Consider the following 14,884-nt stretch of genomic DNA (forward strand, 5'->3'; position numbering starts at 1 on the left):
GTTCCCTTAAAGGCACAATTTGAAAGATTTTTGGGTTAAAATATCCAAAAACCACTAGAACATTGTTATATATTTTGTTGACTTGTGTACTTTCATGATCCCAAATGATTCCGACAATGTTTAAATCCAGAGAAAACATTAATTTTAATCAGTGTAAAGTGTAAAATTAGTCTTTTACTTCCGTAGAAACCATGGAAACACCAAAGATGCTTTAATATATTATGTGTTTTATTAGACAGATGAGCAACTGTTTGGAGACATTTATCTACAGAAAACTAATTGTTGTATAGCTCAAGCTTAGGCTTATTGTTTGAATCTCTAGTTTTCTTGATTTACCCTGAGGAACATATTTGTTCCACAAAATTAAATCAGACAACACTATTTTTTCAAGTGGCTAACATAATCAGAAAAAGCTTTATTTTTAGTAACAGTATACAGCATTTTCTACAGTAGACTATAGTCCCAGACTAAAATGCATTATTGAGCTATATTTACTGAAAACAACTTGCACTGACTTAAAATATCTCAGTGCCATTGTTTTGTCTCAAGAAGAAAACTTTTTTCTAAGGCATGTTTATAAAAGCTACTTAAATGTCCTAATTGAACTAAAGCCTAATCCTGGCTTAATCTAAGCCCTGTCTGTGAAACTGGGCCATAATGTTGTAAAATGAATTGCATGCCATTTAGCAGCTGAAGTCATACAGCTTTAATTAAATCATACTCTGATGTCTATCTAGCTTATTGCAATGTGAAACAATATCAGCCACCAAGCCATGCACAAAGGAACATTAAAACATAACAATCAACACACTCAACTGTATTTTTAGTATGATTGTTTTGACTAAGAAAAACAGCACTGTCTTACCTTACAATTTTAATTTGTCAGATAAAGTGACCTGTACTTGCGGCTGTTTCACTAGATTGAAAATAATATGAATTTAAGTGATCAAACATAATCCTAAGAAAGTTCAAGTTTAGGGAAGAAGGATCATAATTTGAATAGTAAAATAAACATAAACAACAAAACAAAAGGAGCGACAGCAGCCGACTGCAGCATATAAGCATTTTTTTCTTCTTCATTTATATAGCGCTTTTAACAATATAGATTGTTTCAAAGCAGCTTTACAGAGATAATAGGAAATTAAAGTAACAGAGATTGTTTTGGCTTTACAGCAGCTCTAGAATAAAGTTACTGTCCAGCTAAAGTTAGTTTTGACTGATTTACTTCCGTTGCAAAGAACATTAGTTATTAACTTAGGGGCCGCTAACACTACACCGTAAACCCTTCATGCGCTCAGGCCGCTCATCCGCACAACAACAGAGCCTGGCGGCTCGAGAACGCTAACCTTGAAATAGGTTAACAAGGTGCAAGTCTTGAATTTTTTTTTTTTTTTAAAAAGGTTATCTCTGCGCAAACTTCAAAAACGCAAACCTGTGAGGATGCTGACGGCGTGCACATGCATATTACGTGTTTAGTCTATAGGTGTGCGTGTTTGAATATATATGTGTGCAGGCGTGTAGTCTTTCTTTACAAATTGACCTCAACAAATTAATTGTCTGGCCTTAAAAATTTAGAATACAGAATTTTTTATCATTTCCGCATAGCCATGTGAACTGGAATTATTTTGACAAAGTTTTATCTGTACAGAGGTAAAGGGAAGGGAAGGAGGCCTTCACAGGGAGAGACTAGTTGACACTTCAGGACTGCGTTGTCGTCGAGTCCAGGCGCAGGTCCTTCGTCAGATCTGGATCCGGCGGACTGCGGTAAACCTCGGGATAAACAGAGAGACTAATATTAGCGTAGACGCCATCCTTCTTATGATGTAACAAGTACATCAGGATTTATGGGAAGTGTTCCTGGTTCCGGCTGACCTAAACTATGCAGCCTATTTTATTTTATTCAGCCTTGAATTATAGAAGTTTATAATGTGTAATGTGTATGCTAGGTCAAAGAGATGTGTTTTTAGTCTAGATTTGAACCGAGTGTGTCTGCTTCCCGGACAATGTTAGGAAGACTGTTCCAGAGTTTTGGTGCTAAGTAGGAAAAGGATCTACCTAAAGGATCTAATTAAAGGAGAACTCCGGTCATTTTTAACATTGAGCTCATTTTTTTGTAAATTTGGAGTGCTGTCAGTACAGAGAACAACGACAAGTTCACGTGCGTGATCATAGGTACTAAACCTATGCGCGTGAACTCGACAATCGACTACTTTGGACTTCAACCAAAAACAGGAAGAAAATACAGGTATGTGCGCTGGCTGAATTAACATCATTTTTATTCATATCTTTCACATCTACTGCAGTCAGATTCACCCGCGTTCACTCCGAAGGAATCACTCACATGACCTGTGCACTTGTAATGACACATCAAGGATGTTAAGAGGCTAAAAGCAGGTTTAAACATTGCCCCATTGAAGTCAACAGGGTGCACATTTTAAAAAGAGGATAACACGGTGTAGGCAACACCAATTTTTGTCGTTGTTCTCTGTATTGACAGCACTCCAAATTTACAAAAAAATGAGCTCAATGTTAAAAATGACCGGAGTTCTCCTTTAAAACATCAACGTAAAATGTCCCAGCCCTGCTTCATTCAACAATAAAGTTAATAAAATTTGAAGACATTAGCCCATCCATGAACATGATTTCTGTCAGATTTCTTTCCATCGGCTGTGGACGAAAACTCCCATGATTCCACCCTCATTCATGACATCATCATGCTACGCCTTTGTAATGGTTTTGAATAAGCGACCTCTAGCAACGAAACGTACATACTGTGCCTTAAAAAGACACAATTATTTAGATTTTGTTATTTTTTAATTTGTTGTTGATAGTGTAATCCATCCATCAATTTTCCAAGCTTCTTGTCCTTTGTAAAGTCCCAGCGATGCTGGAGCCTATCCCAGTGTCTCAAGCCACGCAGAGAAAATAGTGTAATATCTTTTCTATATCAAAATTAGGTGTGAAAATGTATAAAAGTGTAGATTTCCAGAAAGAACAAAGACATCCAAAAGGCAAAAATGGTGCAGTCCTATATACAATAAAAACAAAATGATTTTCAATATTTTTCATTTATTTTTATATATAAAAATCAGTTGTGTTTAACATACACAAGAGATTCTGTAATTGCACTATAAATTGTTTGAGAACAGTCATACCAGCTTACTGGACTCTATAGAAGAGCTTGTATAAGTTATAGAGACTATACATAGCTGCAGAGATTATAAACAACCTTCAACAAGTCTCAGAGAAGAATACTTTGGCATATAGATTAACAGTCATTTGAGAGGACATCTAAATATCACAATATATCTGGATAACATACTGTTTGGTAGTGAATGTTATGAGTCTACATATATTTTCTTATACATATATAAGAAAACAGTGACACACGAGAAGGCTGGAGTTTCATCAATCACCTGTCTTCCCTCAAATTTCACTTGGTCTGAAAGAAAACAACAACAACAACTCTGATTAATTTAATATTAGAGTTTACCAAGGTAAGTATCTTTAAATTGAAGACTAATGCAAACAACAACAGCGAACGATTTTATACTAAAAGCACAACAGTTACCTACATAAATATTTTTCCCATTTATTTTCTCCATTGCATTTAAAAAAAAATCATTCTTTTTAAAAAAAAGAAAAATAATTCTATATTATAATATAATATATATATTTTAATAATATAATATAATATAATATTATATAATATTATATCAATAATATTATATTATATTATATTATTAAAATATATATTGAAAATTATGAAAGCTTGTTTCCACCACTGAATAAAAAATGAAAAAGTTAATTGTGACTTTTTATCTCACAATTCTGACTTTTTTTTCTCAGAATTGTGCAATATAAACTTGTAAAAGTTATAAAGTCAGAATTGCGTAATATAAAGACACAATCGAGAGCTATAAAGTCAGAATTGTTAGACATAAACTTGCAATTCTGAGAAAAAAAGTCAGCAATTCCAAAAGTCAAATTCTGACGGGAAAAAGACTGACTTTTTTTTTCTCAGAATTGCGAGAAATAAACTCGCATTTGCAAGTTATAAAGTCAGAATTCCGGAATATAAACTCGCAATTGTGACCTTTTTTCTTGAAATTGCGAGTTTAGATTCCGGCATTCTGACTTTATAACTTGCAAATGCGAGTTTATTTCTCGCAATTGTAAGAAAAAAAAGTCAGCATTGTGAAATAAAAAGTCGCAATAATCTTTTACATTTTTTTATTCCGTGGCGGAAACAAGCTTCCATAGAAAATACATATTGGCCATAACATGAAAATAATGATTGGGTTATTGATATCGGCCAGAACTTTCAATATTTCTGTGCATTCTTATTCATAACTCTTCATGGGAGTAGTTGGTCACTGCTGAACCTTTATGCACCAATTTCCATTTCCATGGTAACAGCAACTTCTCTAATTGGTGGATCTCTCTTCAGGATTATTGGTAATGTAGTTCTTTTACTTGGAATTTACCAATGAAATGCAGTTTTGTTTCAGATAAAGCTGAAATAACAATGACATATACAACCTTAACCTCTGAGCTCATGGTAGGTCCATCATGAAAGGTTGATATCAGAAATCAATATATCGATGGAAAAAAATGAATGGGATTTTTACTTTTTGCACTCTACTGAAATGGCATCCTGCAGATCTTGTTTACCTTGTTCATCTTTTGGGAGTTAACAACAGCGACCTGTCAATAAAGAGAAAATGGTTCTTCAATACTCAATTTAAGCACAAGTTTTATTTGGACAGCAATACTGCCATTACTTCCATGGAGATCTTACCTCCGACATGACGGGCAGATTCATATGCCGATGTGGCCACATGGTCCTGTGGGCTTTGGCTCCCTGCCTCTGGTTCAGTTTCCGTAGTAACCTCTTCACCTTCCTGTCCCTTGGATCAGCGCACTTCACCGCCTTTTTGGTGTACAATCTGTCATGATTCAAACAATCGAGAACATGAGCGCCAAGATTTCAAGAGCTCCCTCCAAAACCTCTCTCTTTACATACAGCAAATCCCAAATCTCTTAATCTGCTACGCTTCAAGTCAGCGCAGGCCAAATTGGCCCCGGTGAAGAAACAGTTTGGGTATTGTCCACCCAGCCTGAGTGCATTCTTTTGCTCTACTTGCCTGACAATTACTGCTCTCAGTAATAAAAATCTGACCTGCTTAGACGGCAATGCCTGTGAGCTTTAATAGGGCATATTTTCCATGTCTGTGATTGTTCCAGGATGCCTGGAATACTTGCATGATGGCTCTTATGCTGCAATCCGGCCCCTCCGTCTGCCTCTCATACCTCAGGACGTCTTTGGTCCGGACTTTGCCGTGAGAGTACTGCATGCAGCACTGAACATCTCGCTGCATTTGCACACCCTTCCCTGGCATAGAGAGAAGTGACAAACCAGCAGCAGAATTCAAGAAAGATTCACACCTGGAAACCATCGTCAAGTGTCATAACTGATGAAATTATGCATAGAAACTGGCATGTTCAACAGTTTGCAGAGGAAATCGAGTGTCATCATCAGATTTGGACTCCTTTTCGTTCTTTTTGGAGCTTCCTGTGGCAGGCACAGCCTCCCATCATGCTTTAACACACCTCATATTCTCAGACATGCGTGAAACTCCAGCATCCGAAGCTTCTGAACCAGTCTGGCTATCACAGCATTATGCCTCTTTCCCTCCCACCGAGATCTGGTCCCAACCGCCCCATTCCGACATCACAATCAGATGCGAGAGAGAGTTTCACCTTACCTTCCAGGCAGCCGAAGAGGACGGCCGAGAGGAAGAGGATGGAGACAGTCTGCAGGAACATGGTGGAACCTCAGAGGGATTTTTTCCTCCGTTCTGTCTGCTGTCCTCTTGTGCTGTTTTTATTTCTCTCCTCTCTCCCTCCCTTCCCCTATTTTTTCTCTCACGCGCTAACACACCCACAATCTCCCTCGCTCCCCCCCTCGTGTGCTGTTTTCACAGTCGTAGCATCTCCCCTCACTGTTGAGAAACGCACAACTCTCTTCAATTAACACATTGAGCTGTGCAAGCGATGGTGCGATGCATGGCATAATTACTGCAGTTTTGAGCCCATCATCCCTGTTTGCTTTAGAATTTACAACTGAAAAGCTCTGTATAATAAATCAATAAAAAAGTCTTCCAAACATTTGAAGAAACACGATTAAAAACAGCCGTCTGCAATGAAATATGGGCCTGAAGTTGAATGATGAAGGGAAGGAAACACCTTACATTAAAATGCCTAACTTTTTTTTTTTGGAAACTTATGATTTATTGCAGTCAAAAATGTTAGAGCTGGATAAAATACAGTCCTGGGGTCTGCAGGGAGGAGTGTGAGAAAACATTCGAAAGAACAAAACATCAGGAATCAATATGGATACTTGCAGACATTTAGAGCCTGTCCTCATGTCAAGTTTTGGGACTTTATGGTTTTGGCATACCTGGGATCATTAGATTAAAAAATATGCCATCTGCGTGTCCAAGGTGGGTGTGGAAGGCATTTGAAAACATACCCTGCCCATGACCTAATGGAGTCCATGGGCCAATCGTCTTACCCGCATATCTCTTTGGCAATTAAAGTATCGCTGTACAGCATTCTGAACAAAACACGCCAGCCGCTGCTCAAAGAAACCTCTGTTCTTCTGTGAATGAAGAACAACTTCATGGGCCTTTGACAAATGAGCACAGCTTTTACATTACTAAAAAACTGCATCATCTGCTTGAGTATCTGGGAAAACAAAACAAACAAAATGATTTGTTTCATTTCTAGTGGAAAAAATCGAGGATAGTTTGAACCCTATACCCATTGTAACTTGAGCCTGATTTGCAGTCCTTGTCAGTTAACAAACCAACTGCATCATCCCAGGGAATGGAGTCATAAAAGATAACAATTCTATAAATTACTTAACATGTCAAAGTACATTTATTCATCTTCAAAATCAATTGAGTGGTCTTTGCTAATGCTTAACTCATGACAATGCCTTTGCAAAGTGTTTCATCATATTTCTGTGTGGATACAAAGGTGTTCTGGCCCTAATAAAAAGAGCATTCCTACTTCAAAAGTAAATATTTCTTTGAGTAAATCCCTCCTAATCGTAGAAATGATAGCACACCATTTCTAAAAAGCGGTACAATTTGAGATGTAGATTTTGTTGGTGATGGGTTCAGTCCATTGCAGTACGACGTCTTAAGCATCTTCTGTTAACTTGTCATTGAAGCATGTTACAATAGCCCATCCACACGAAGACAACTATGCAAAGAATTCTCAGCATGCATTCTTCATCATGGTCTTAAATTGCTCATGTAATGACTCACATACTTGCGTGCCTTCATCTGAACTTAATTAATTTTATGTCCTGGATCAAGATATAAAGCCAACTTAACTAACGTAAAATATTGGTTTTCAATTTTTTTGGCAATGTTTTTATTTCTGCTGGATCGACAGCATCTCTCACACTGCGAGACCACTAGGACTGTCCATTCAAGGCAGACTGTTTTTCCCTGGGGACACGCTTTAGTTAAATCTCTGGAAAGACACATGCTATGGTGAGATGAACATGCACATTCTGCTCAGTTCCTCCTGATCTGGTGATTCATAAAAATCTTGGGATTGGTTGCCATGTAAAATTTTGTCTTTAAGCTCTGTGCCTGAAGACAAAGCCGCAGATATTAAGAGAGAAACAGTGATGCCTATCTCATCCTGGATATTGAGGTAGACAGGTAGTCTGATTATGCAGATGGGACACTGCTCATAGTCCTTTCACTGACCTTCTAATGCTTATTGAACAATAAAACTGGACAGCACTTTTGAAAAGTCGCAAGCTTCAATCAGATTTGATTTTACAATTGCTGGAACCACTGCACAGCCCGAAAAGAAACATTGTTTCTATAAGCTTTTTTTAAATTATTATTATTTACATATGGCAGCTGTGGACTTTCCTTTTTCCTCAATGGTCTGTCCACAAGACTGTAGGGGGCCCATGTGTCATTTTGGGTTTCAGAAGGTGGCCCACAAGCATGAGTGCACCCTTTGACCCCTGAGACTAACTCCACAGTGGACTCCCTCAAAACAGCAAATCTCTTGAAACCAGTTGTTTTTGCAGTAAGGGCCTTTCAAGGAAGAACTGATGGCTGCCAAAATTTGCCATATTAGTGCCATTAAATCTTAATCTAAAGCACAGCAGGATTTTCTGGTATATTTTCTGCCTGTGAAATAATCGATACCCATTCATTTTGGCCTGTCATAAATTCTTAAGTCTACATGCATTTTCCACCAATTTCTCATGTACTTTTTATACAATTATTCATAGAGATGCCATAATTTGAGTTTTTCCATTTCTAGTCACTGTAATATGATACATTTCAGATTTATGGCATATAAAAACAAAAACTGTTGCTGGTTCCTCACAGGTTGGTAATAAGGCCTCTTCTGGTTTTAGTGAGCAGAATCATTTATGGCCAGAATAATCTGCAGACCAGACTTTCAGCTGATAATCCAAAGTCTAGCAATACAAGAAACGAAAAAATAAATAAAAATAAATAAAGCATAAATTCACACAAATCATTTTATCCCACTTGCACAAGAAAAACACAACACCCGGAACAGATAAAAGAGCTTCACTTTATTTAAACACTATACATGGTTATAAGAATTGGACAAAAGAGAAAAATACAATTGGCATTTTACAACTTTGACAACTATACAATATTTTCAAACTGCCCAAGCATACCAACATCACAATAATAATAAAAAACATTTTCAGCCAGTTTGCCTCTCTTTTGATTTCACAAATCTGAGAGGGACCCTTCAGAACTTGTTGACAGTCTTTATATTCATATGTATGCACCTTTTCAGTCAGTCCAGGGTACCTACACAAGAGTGATACAGAAAATAGAGTTGAGTTTAAAGTTTAAATTCAATTTCCCTCCACAGATCTTTTGTTCCATTGCACTTTTTGTTCCGAACCTTAGTAAGTTTGCATCATTGACCCAAGTGACTCTGTAAGTAACTGTTTATCATTTGGGGCTTAGTTCTAGGAACTAGCCACCTGAGAGGTCCTCCAAGAACAAAATTTTCCCCAGGGCCATTTTCCAGGTTGCAATCGCACCGCCAGTAGGAACTCTGAAATGACGTAAGCCAGCCAACAGCAATGTCTTTTAATTGCAGCATTCAACAACTGGAGGATGGAGAATGCTGCGATCGGAGCTGCGTTTTGTTGTATGCTGTGGGTTCAGTGAAAATGGAGATGGAATGTAGACATACAAGTAATGCGAAAGTAATGAAAGAGCTAATAGGAGGGCTAAGAGAAATCTCCAACTTGCAGTGCTACAGTACATAGAGGCTGAGAAAAGATCCCAACGCTGCAGACATACAAATGACGTTAATATTAGCTTTCTGTATGTTATGTCTTATTGCTGTCTTCCATGTTCGTGGAGTATGTATTGTAAACTGTGTGTTTACACTGCTTTTTAAAAATGGCAGGTGCCGGTGTTTCATATGGCATGTGTTCGACCAATTAACGTACACTTACATCACTGGTAGTTCCTATTGTGCTGGAACAGACCCTACTCTGAGGTAGGACCTAATTCAGTCCCCCTAAAAGGCGTTACTATAACTAAAATCATTCCCAGTTCCTGCGGTGTGAACACGCCAAAAAGCAGGTACTTCCGCCAATAGTTATATGCATAGGCATAATTTGCGGGTGGGACGGGCAGGACATGTCCCCACCACTTCTTGCCAGGGTCGATATTGTCCCCACCACTTTTTAAAACATATCACGGCACGGATGTAGGCCTACCTAATACAAAAATAAAACATCTCTAGTTAACTAGCAGAGCATTCATTTCGTTTGTTAAATAAGAGGCGTTCTAGCACTGAAATGTGATGTTGTTTTAAATCTAGCAGCTGAGTGCTCGTTGCCTCTGCTATCAGTAGTGGCATGGATATAGTGTTCTTTAGTGGCTCGCGCACAGTCTTCACACGGACGCGCGCTTTAATCATTCGCCGTTGCGGAGACTCTATTCGTTCCAGTGAAATCTCAAAACAAACTGCACACAAATGTGTCCTTGTTTAATATAGAACCACTAATGAACAAATTCGCGTTTGATGAGAAAAAAATTTGCGGATCTATGGATTTATTCACATGAAAATTCTCGGCACTAACAATATTAGTAGCTCTCATTTAATGACAAATTAAACCCATTATTTAAATTGATTGGACATCGTAATGTTATTGCACACATATATGAAACCCCCCCATGAACCATGGAAACCTTCCTCCGGTACGAAAGCCCCTATTGTAACTAATGATTAAGGACAAAAACGGCGATTTAGGATAGACTGCATTTCACAAGTTCACACTTACAAATAATCACGTAGAGTAAAGAGTATGCATATTTGGCATGCTGTCCAAGAAGAGGGCTGCGAGCTCAGTATTTTGGCCCGAACACAGAGTACTCCCCCCGTATTCCTGGCTGTGATAGGAAACCAGCCAAGAGTGAGGAGTCGGGGTGGTGGAGGGATACTGAAAACTGTCGAGGAACATAGGCTGTTATATATGTGAGTGAGTGTGTATATACACTCACCTAAAGGATTATTAGGAACACCATACTAATACTGTGTTTGACCCCCTTTCGCCTTCAGAACTGCCTTAATTCTACGTGGCATTGATTCAACAAGGTGCTGAAAGCATTCTTTAGAAATGTTGGCCCATATTGATAGAATAGCATCTTGCAGTTGATGGAGATTTGTGGGATGCACATCCAGGGCACGAAGCTCCCGTTCCACCACATCCCAAAGATGCTCTATTGGGTTGAGATCTGGTGACTGTGGGGGCCATTTTAGTACAGTGAACTCAATGTCATGTTCAAGAAACCAATTTGAAATGATTCGAGCTTTGTGACATGGTGCATTATCCTGCTGGAAGTAGCCATCAGAGGATGGGTACATGGTGGTCATAAAGGGATGGACATGGTCAGAAACAATGCTCAGGTAGGCCGTGGCATTTAAACGATGCCCAATTGGCACTAAGGGGCCTAAAGTGTGCCAAGAAAACATCCCCCACACCATTACACCACCACCACCAGCCTGCACAGTGGTAACAAGGCATGATGGATCCATGTTCTCATTCTGTTTACGCCAAATTCTGACTCTACCATCTGAATGTCTCAACAGAAATCGAGACTCATCAGACCAGGCAACATTTTTCCAGTCTTCAACTGTCCAATTTTGGTGAGCTCGTGCAAATTGTAGCCTCTTTTTCCTATTTGTAGTGGAGATGAGTGGTACCCAGTGGGGTCTTCTGCTGTTGTAGCCCATCCGCCTCAAGGTTGTGCGTGTTGTGGCTTCACAAATGCTTTGCTGCATACCTCGGTTGTAACAAGTGGTTATTTCAGTCAAAGTTGCTCTTCTATCAGCTTGAATCAGTCGGCCCATTCTCCTCTGACCTCTAGCATCAACAAGGCATTTTCGCCCACAGGACTGCCGCATACTGGATGTTTTTCCATTTTCACACCATTCTTTGTAAACCCTAGAAATGGTTGTGTGTGAAAATCCCAGTAGCTGAGCAGATTGTGAAATACTCAGACCGGCCCGTCTGGCACCAACAACCATGCCACGCTCAAAATTGCTTAAATCACCTTTCTTTCCCATTCTGACATTCAGTTTGGAGTTCAGGAGATTGTCTTGACCAGGACCACACCCCTAAATGCATTGAAGCAACTGCCATGTGATTGGTTGATTAGATAATTGCATTAATGAGAAATTGAACAGGTGTTCCTATTAATCCTTTAGGTGAGTGTGTGTGTGTGTGTGTATATATATATATATATATATATATATATATATATATATATATATATATATATATATATATATATATATAAAGGCCCCCTCAAAGGTCTGCGCAGTCACATATAATCTGACACCAAGGCACCAAGATTGTTTGGTTTTAATTCTGCCTTTCTTGGAAAATGAGGTTTAAAGGGAGGAAAGAAATATAGGCAATTAGAATGATCCATAAAACTCTCCCTCACTCCTTTAAACCATTGCCAGCAGGAAATAACATTAAATGATGTCTCCCTTACCTTCCAAAAACGCAAATTCATCTATTGCTTCAATAGCATTATCTGCCAAGAGAAAAAGCACCAACCATTACTTCATCAATACCACTGATGTTTATAGTTAAAAATTCAATTTAAACCATTTTAAAAATTAACGTTTTAACTTACCCAAGTCTTTGCGTTGAAGAGTTTTTCTCTTTCCCTGTTGGGCATAAACAAGAGCGTCCTTTGCAATCATTTCAACAAAAAGCTCCTGCAGGCAGAAAAACAATTTTGTCAACTCAGATTTGAGATATGTCTTTACCCAACCAAGTGTATAGGCGGGAGACATCCATAAAAGTTGTCCTGGGCCCTGTGAATTCAAGCAACGGATTTACAACATATCAAAGAATCTACCCTAGTTTGAATTCAGAATATCCAGACAGACAAGCATTGTATTCGTGAATGTAATGTTATAATGACAGGCCCATATTTTTAACACATCATCTCTCCTCTTTCATACATTTTATCAGCTGCTATGTCATAGGAACAGTCACACAGCAGGACTGTGAATTTTTTTTTGACACCGAGAACTTCATCTTCAACAATTCTGCCATGTAAGGCAATTACAGTAATGGGCTTTCACTGAGCATAAACCGACACACTTTATAAAGCAGTTCGAACTGAGCGGCATTAGTGCTTAGTTATTAGTATTTAGTTTATTACACTTGCTCATGGGACAATGCTTAAATGTGATCTGAGACCGTCTTACTATATTTTGTGTCTTACGAATACAATTTTACACACAATCTGCAAACTACAGACAAGAAAACCCTGGCAAAAACATTGTATAGTGTGCACTAGGCAGATAGATATGAAATTGACAGATAAATTGATAGATAGATAGATCTAAAATTTAAATGACAAGTCAAGCAGAGAGGGAGAGAGACAAATAGAAAAATCTTACATTCACTGATCTTGAACAACCATTTTAATGCCTTGAAGACTTAACTGTTTGGTTTTCTGTTATGTATTCTAGATTTTCACCAAGATCATATTATCAAGCTGGCTAACATACAAATAATGGTTTCATTGAAATTACAAAAATGACTTGTGATTGTCATTAATGTATAAATAAGAAAGTAAAAACTACAAACCAATCGGTAAAGCGCTTATGAATTTATGGAATTGTATTATGGCTGCTTAATTTCCAGCATTTTGGGTTACATACGAAAATTTTTTTTTTAAATAAATATATAAGTGTTTCAGTTTCATTGTCCAACCCCCGTATGTGTGTGTGTGTATGTATGTGTAATATATATATATATATATATATATATATATATATATATACACACACACACACATACATACATACATACATACATACACACAAAAAAGTTATATAAATATAAAAGTTAATCAAAGTTGTCCTAAGACAAGAACAGGTATTGTTCAAAATTCATGTATAACTTTGATGAAAGGTTTTGATCCACTTCAAATGTTGACTACTGTATACACACACACACACACACACATATATATATATATGGCCTATATATGCACGGCCTGGCGGCCAATCTTCAATGATTTTACATTCCATCAGTAAGAGCAGAGTGCGAAGGTTGAATTAGCAGAGCAAAATAAACTTGATAAAAAGTGATATTAAAAGATAAAAGATTTCTATTTTAAACAAATGCTGTTCTTTTTAACTTTTTATTCATCAAAGTATCACAGGTTCCAAAAATATATTAAGCAAGTTAAGCAACACAACTGTTTCCAACATTGAGAATCAAATCAACATAATAGAATGATTTCTGAAGGATTCATGTGACACTGAAGACTGGAGAAATGGCTGATGAAAATTCAGCTTTTCATCACAGAAATATATTATATTTCAAAGCAAATATGTTATATTCTCTTTATAAATTATATTATTGCAATAATATTTCACAATATTACTTTTTCTGTATTTTTGATCAAATAAATGCAGGCTTGATGAGCATAAGAGACTTCTTTAAAAAGCATTAAAAATAGTAATGTTTTCAAACTTTTGACCAGTACTGTAGATGCAAGCATGTGTAGAACGAAGGCCTGTGAAAATGTTGGCAGGGCCAATAAAAACATGACATACTGGCCCGACTGGGCTGGCAGAAAATACATTCTTACAGTTGAACTCTGTAGACAGAGAGAATGCAATATAGACAGGCAGGCAGGCAGGCAGACACACAGACAAACAGAAATAAAGACTGTCTGGCTGAAGATAGAGCTGTGTCTGTGTGTGTGTACGTGTCTCACCGTGGCTTTAGCTATGATGAACACGGACTCTTGACTCGCCAGACTCACATCCGGATCTGCTTTCATCAGTGTTTTGATGCGGGACAGCGGTAACTTGGCGAGGCGGTTCTGCTGCGCGCCCGCGGTGGGCCCAGTTTGCCCATTCCCTCCGTCCTCCTCCGGCTCGGTGCCCCGGGGCTCGTCTTCAGCTCCGCTGCGGTCCAAGTCTGACTCCACGGGAGCTGCTGACACAGTCGCCGCCATTGACGCACGCGGCTCTTAATAGAACGCGCTGTAAACCGAAAGCGGATAGTCGAATCTTCTCCCGCCAAATCTGGCTGTAAACACAACCTCGAGGCGGACGGCGGAACAGACGTCACAGCGCAACGTCATTTAAGAGGGTCAACTAATTCCATTCGGTAAAGGGCAGTTAAAGTCCATTAACGAGCGGCATTGCACTTTATTTTAAGGAAGGTTGATTTTTAATTAATCACAGATGACATGTTATTTCCTCAGTTCATGAAGAGTGATTAGTGATGAAACAA

General features: G+C 38.2%; 2 protein-coding genes across 2 annotated transcripts; both read right to left on the bottom strand.

The window, feature by feature from the left end:
• Nucleotides 1–3,077: 3,077 nt before the first annotated feature.
• ccl44 (chemokine (C-C motif) ligand 44) lies at nt 3,078–5,898 on the bottom strand. The gene is made up of 5 exons (XM_079856753.1): nt 5,769–5,898; nt 5,266–5,395; nt 4,802–4,949; nt 4,675–4,707; nt 3,078–3,442 (listed from the first exon to the last, which is right to left on the bottom strand). The coding sequence occupies exons 1-5, from the start codon at nt 5,827–5,829 to the stop codon at nt 3,434–3,436; spliced, it is 381 nt and encodes a 126-aa protein (XP_079712879.1). The 5' UTR covers nt 5,830–5,898; the 3' UTR covers nt 3,078–3,433.
• Nucleotides 5,899–8,624: 2,726 nt separating this feature from the next.
• Nucleotides 8,625–14,739, bottom strand: pole4 (polymerase (DNA-directed), epsilon 4, accessory subunit). Its single transcript, XM_079856680.1, has 4 exons — nt 14,361–14,739; nt 12,252–12,336; nt 12,108–12,149; nt 8,625–8,891 (listed from the first exon to the last, which is right to left on the bottom strand). The coding sequence occupies exons 1-4, from the start codon at nt 14,601–14,603 to the stop codon at nt 8,878–8,880; spliced, it is 384 nt and encodes a 127-aa protein (XP_079712806.1). The 5' UTR covers nt 14,604–14,739; the 3' UTR covers nt 8,625–8,877.
• Between the last annotated feature and the right edge of the window lie 145 nt (nt 14,740–14,884).

Source organism: Squalius cephalus (genome assembly GCF_949319135.1).
Source record: "Squalius cephalus genome assembly, chromosome: 22".
In the NCBI taxonomy this organism is placed as follows: domain Eukaryota; kingdom Metazoa; phylum Chordata; class Actinopteri; order Cypriniformes; family Leuciscidae; genus Squalius; species Squalius cephalus.

What these genes read in the sequence shown, in the direction of transcription:
- ccl44 (XM_079856753.1), bottom strand. Translation starts at nt 5,829, where the DNA reads ATGTTCCTGCAGACTGTCTCCATCCTCTTCCTCTCGGCCGTCCTCTTC. An exon ending in CCTCTTCGGCTGCCTGGAAG is followed by an intron (nt 5,396 to 5,768) that starts GTAAGGTGAAAC and finishes TCTCTATGCCAG; the next exon opens with GGAAGGGTGTGCAAATGCAG. An exon ending in ATCTGCCCGTCATGTCGGAG is followed by an intron (nt 4,708 to 4,801) that starts GTAAGATCTCCA and finishes CTTTATTGACAG; the next exon opens with GTCGCTGTTGTTAACTCCCA.
- pole4 (XM_079856680.1), bottom strand. Translation starts at nt 14,603, where the DNA reads ATGGCGGCGACTGTGTCAGCAGCTCCCGTGGAGTCAGACTTGGACCGC. An exon ending in TCATCATAGCTAAAGCCACG is followed by an intron (nt 12,337 to 14,360) that starts GTGAGACACGTA and finishes TTCTGCCTGCAG; the next exon opens with GAGCTTTTTGTTGAAATGAT. An exon ending in TCTTCAACGCAAAGACTTGG is followed by an intron (nt 12,150 to 12,251) that starts GTAAGTTAAAAC and finishes TTCTCTTGGCAG; the next exon opens with ATAATGCTATTGAAGCAATA.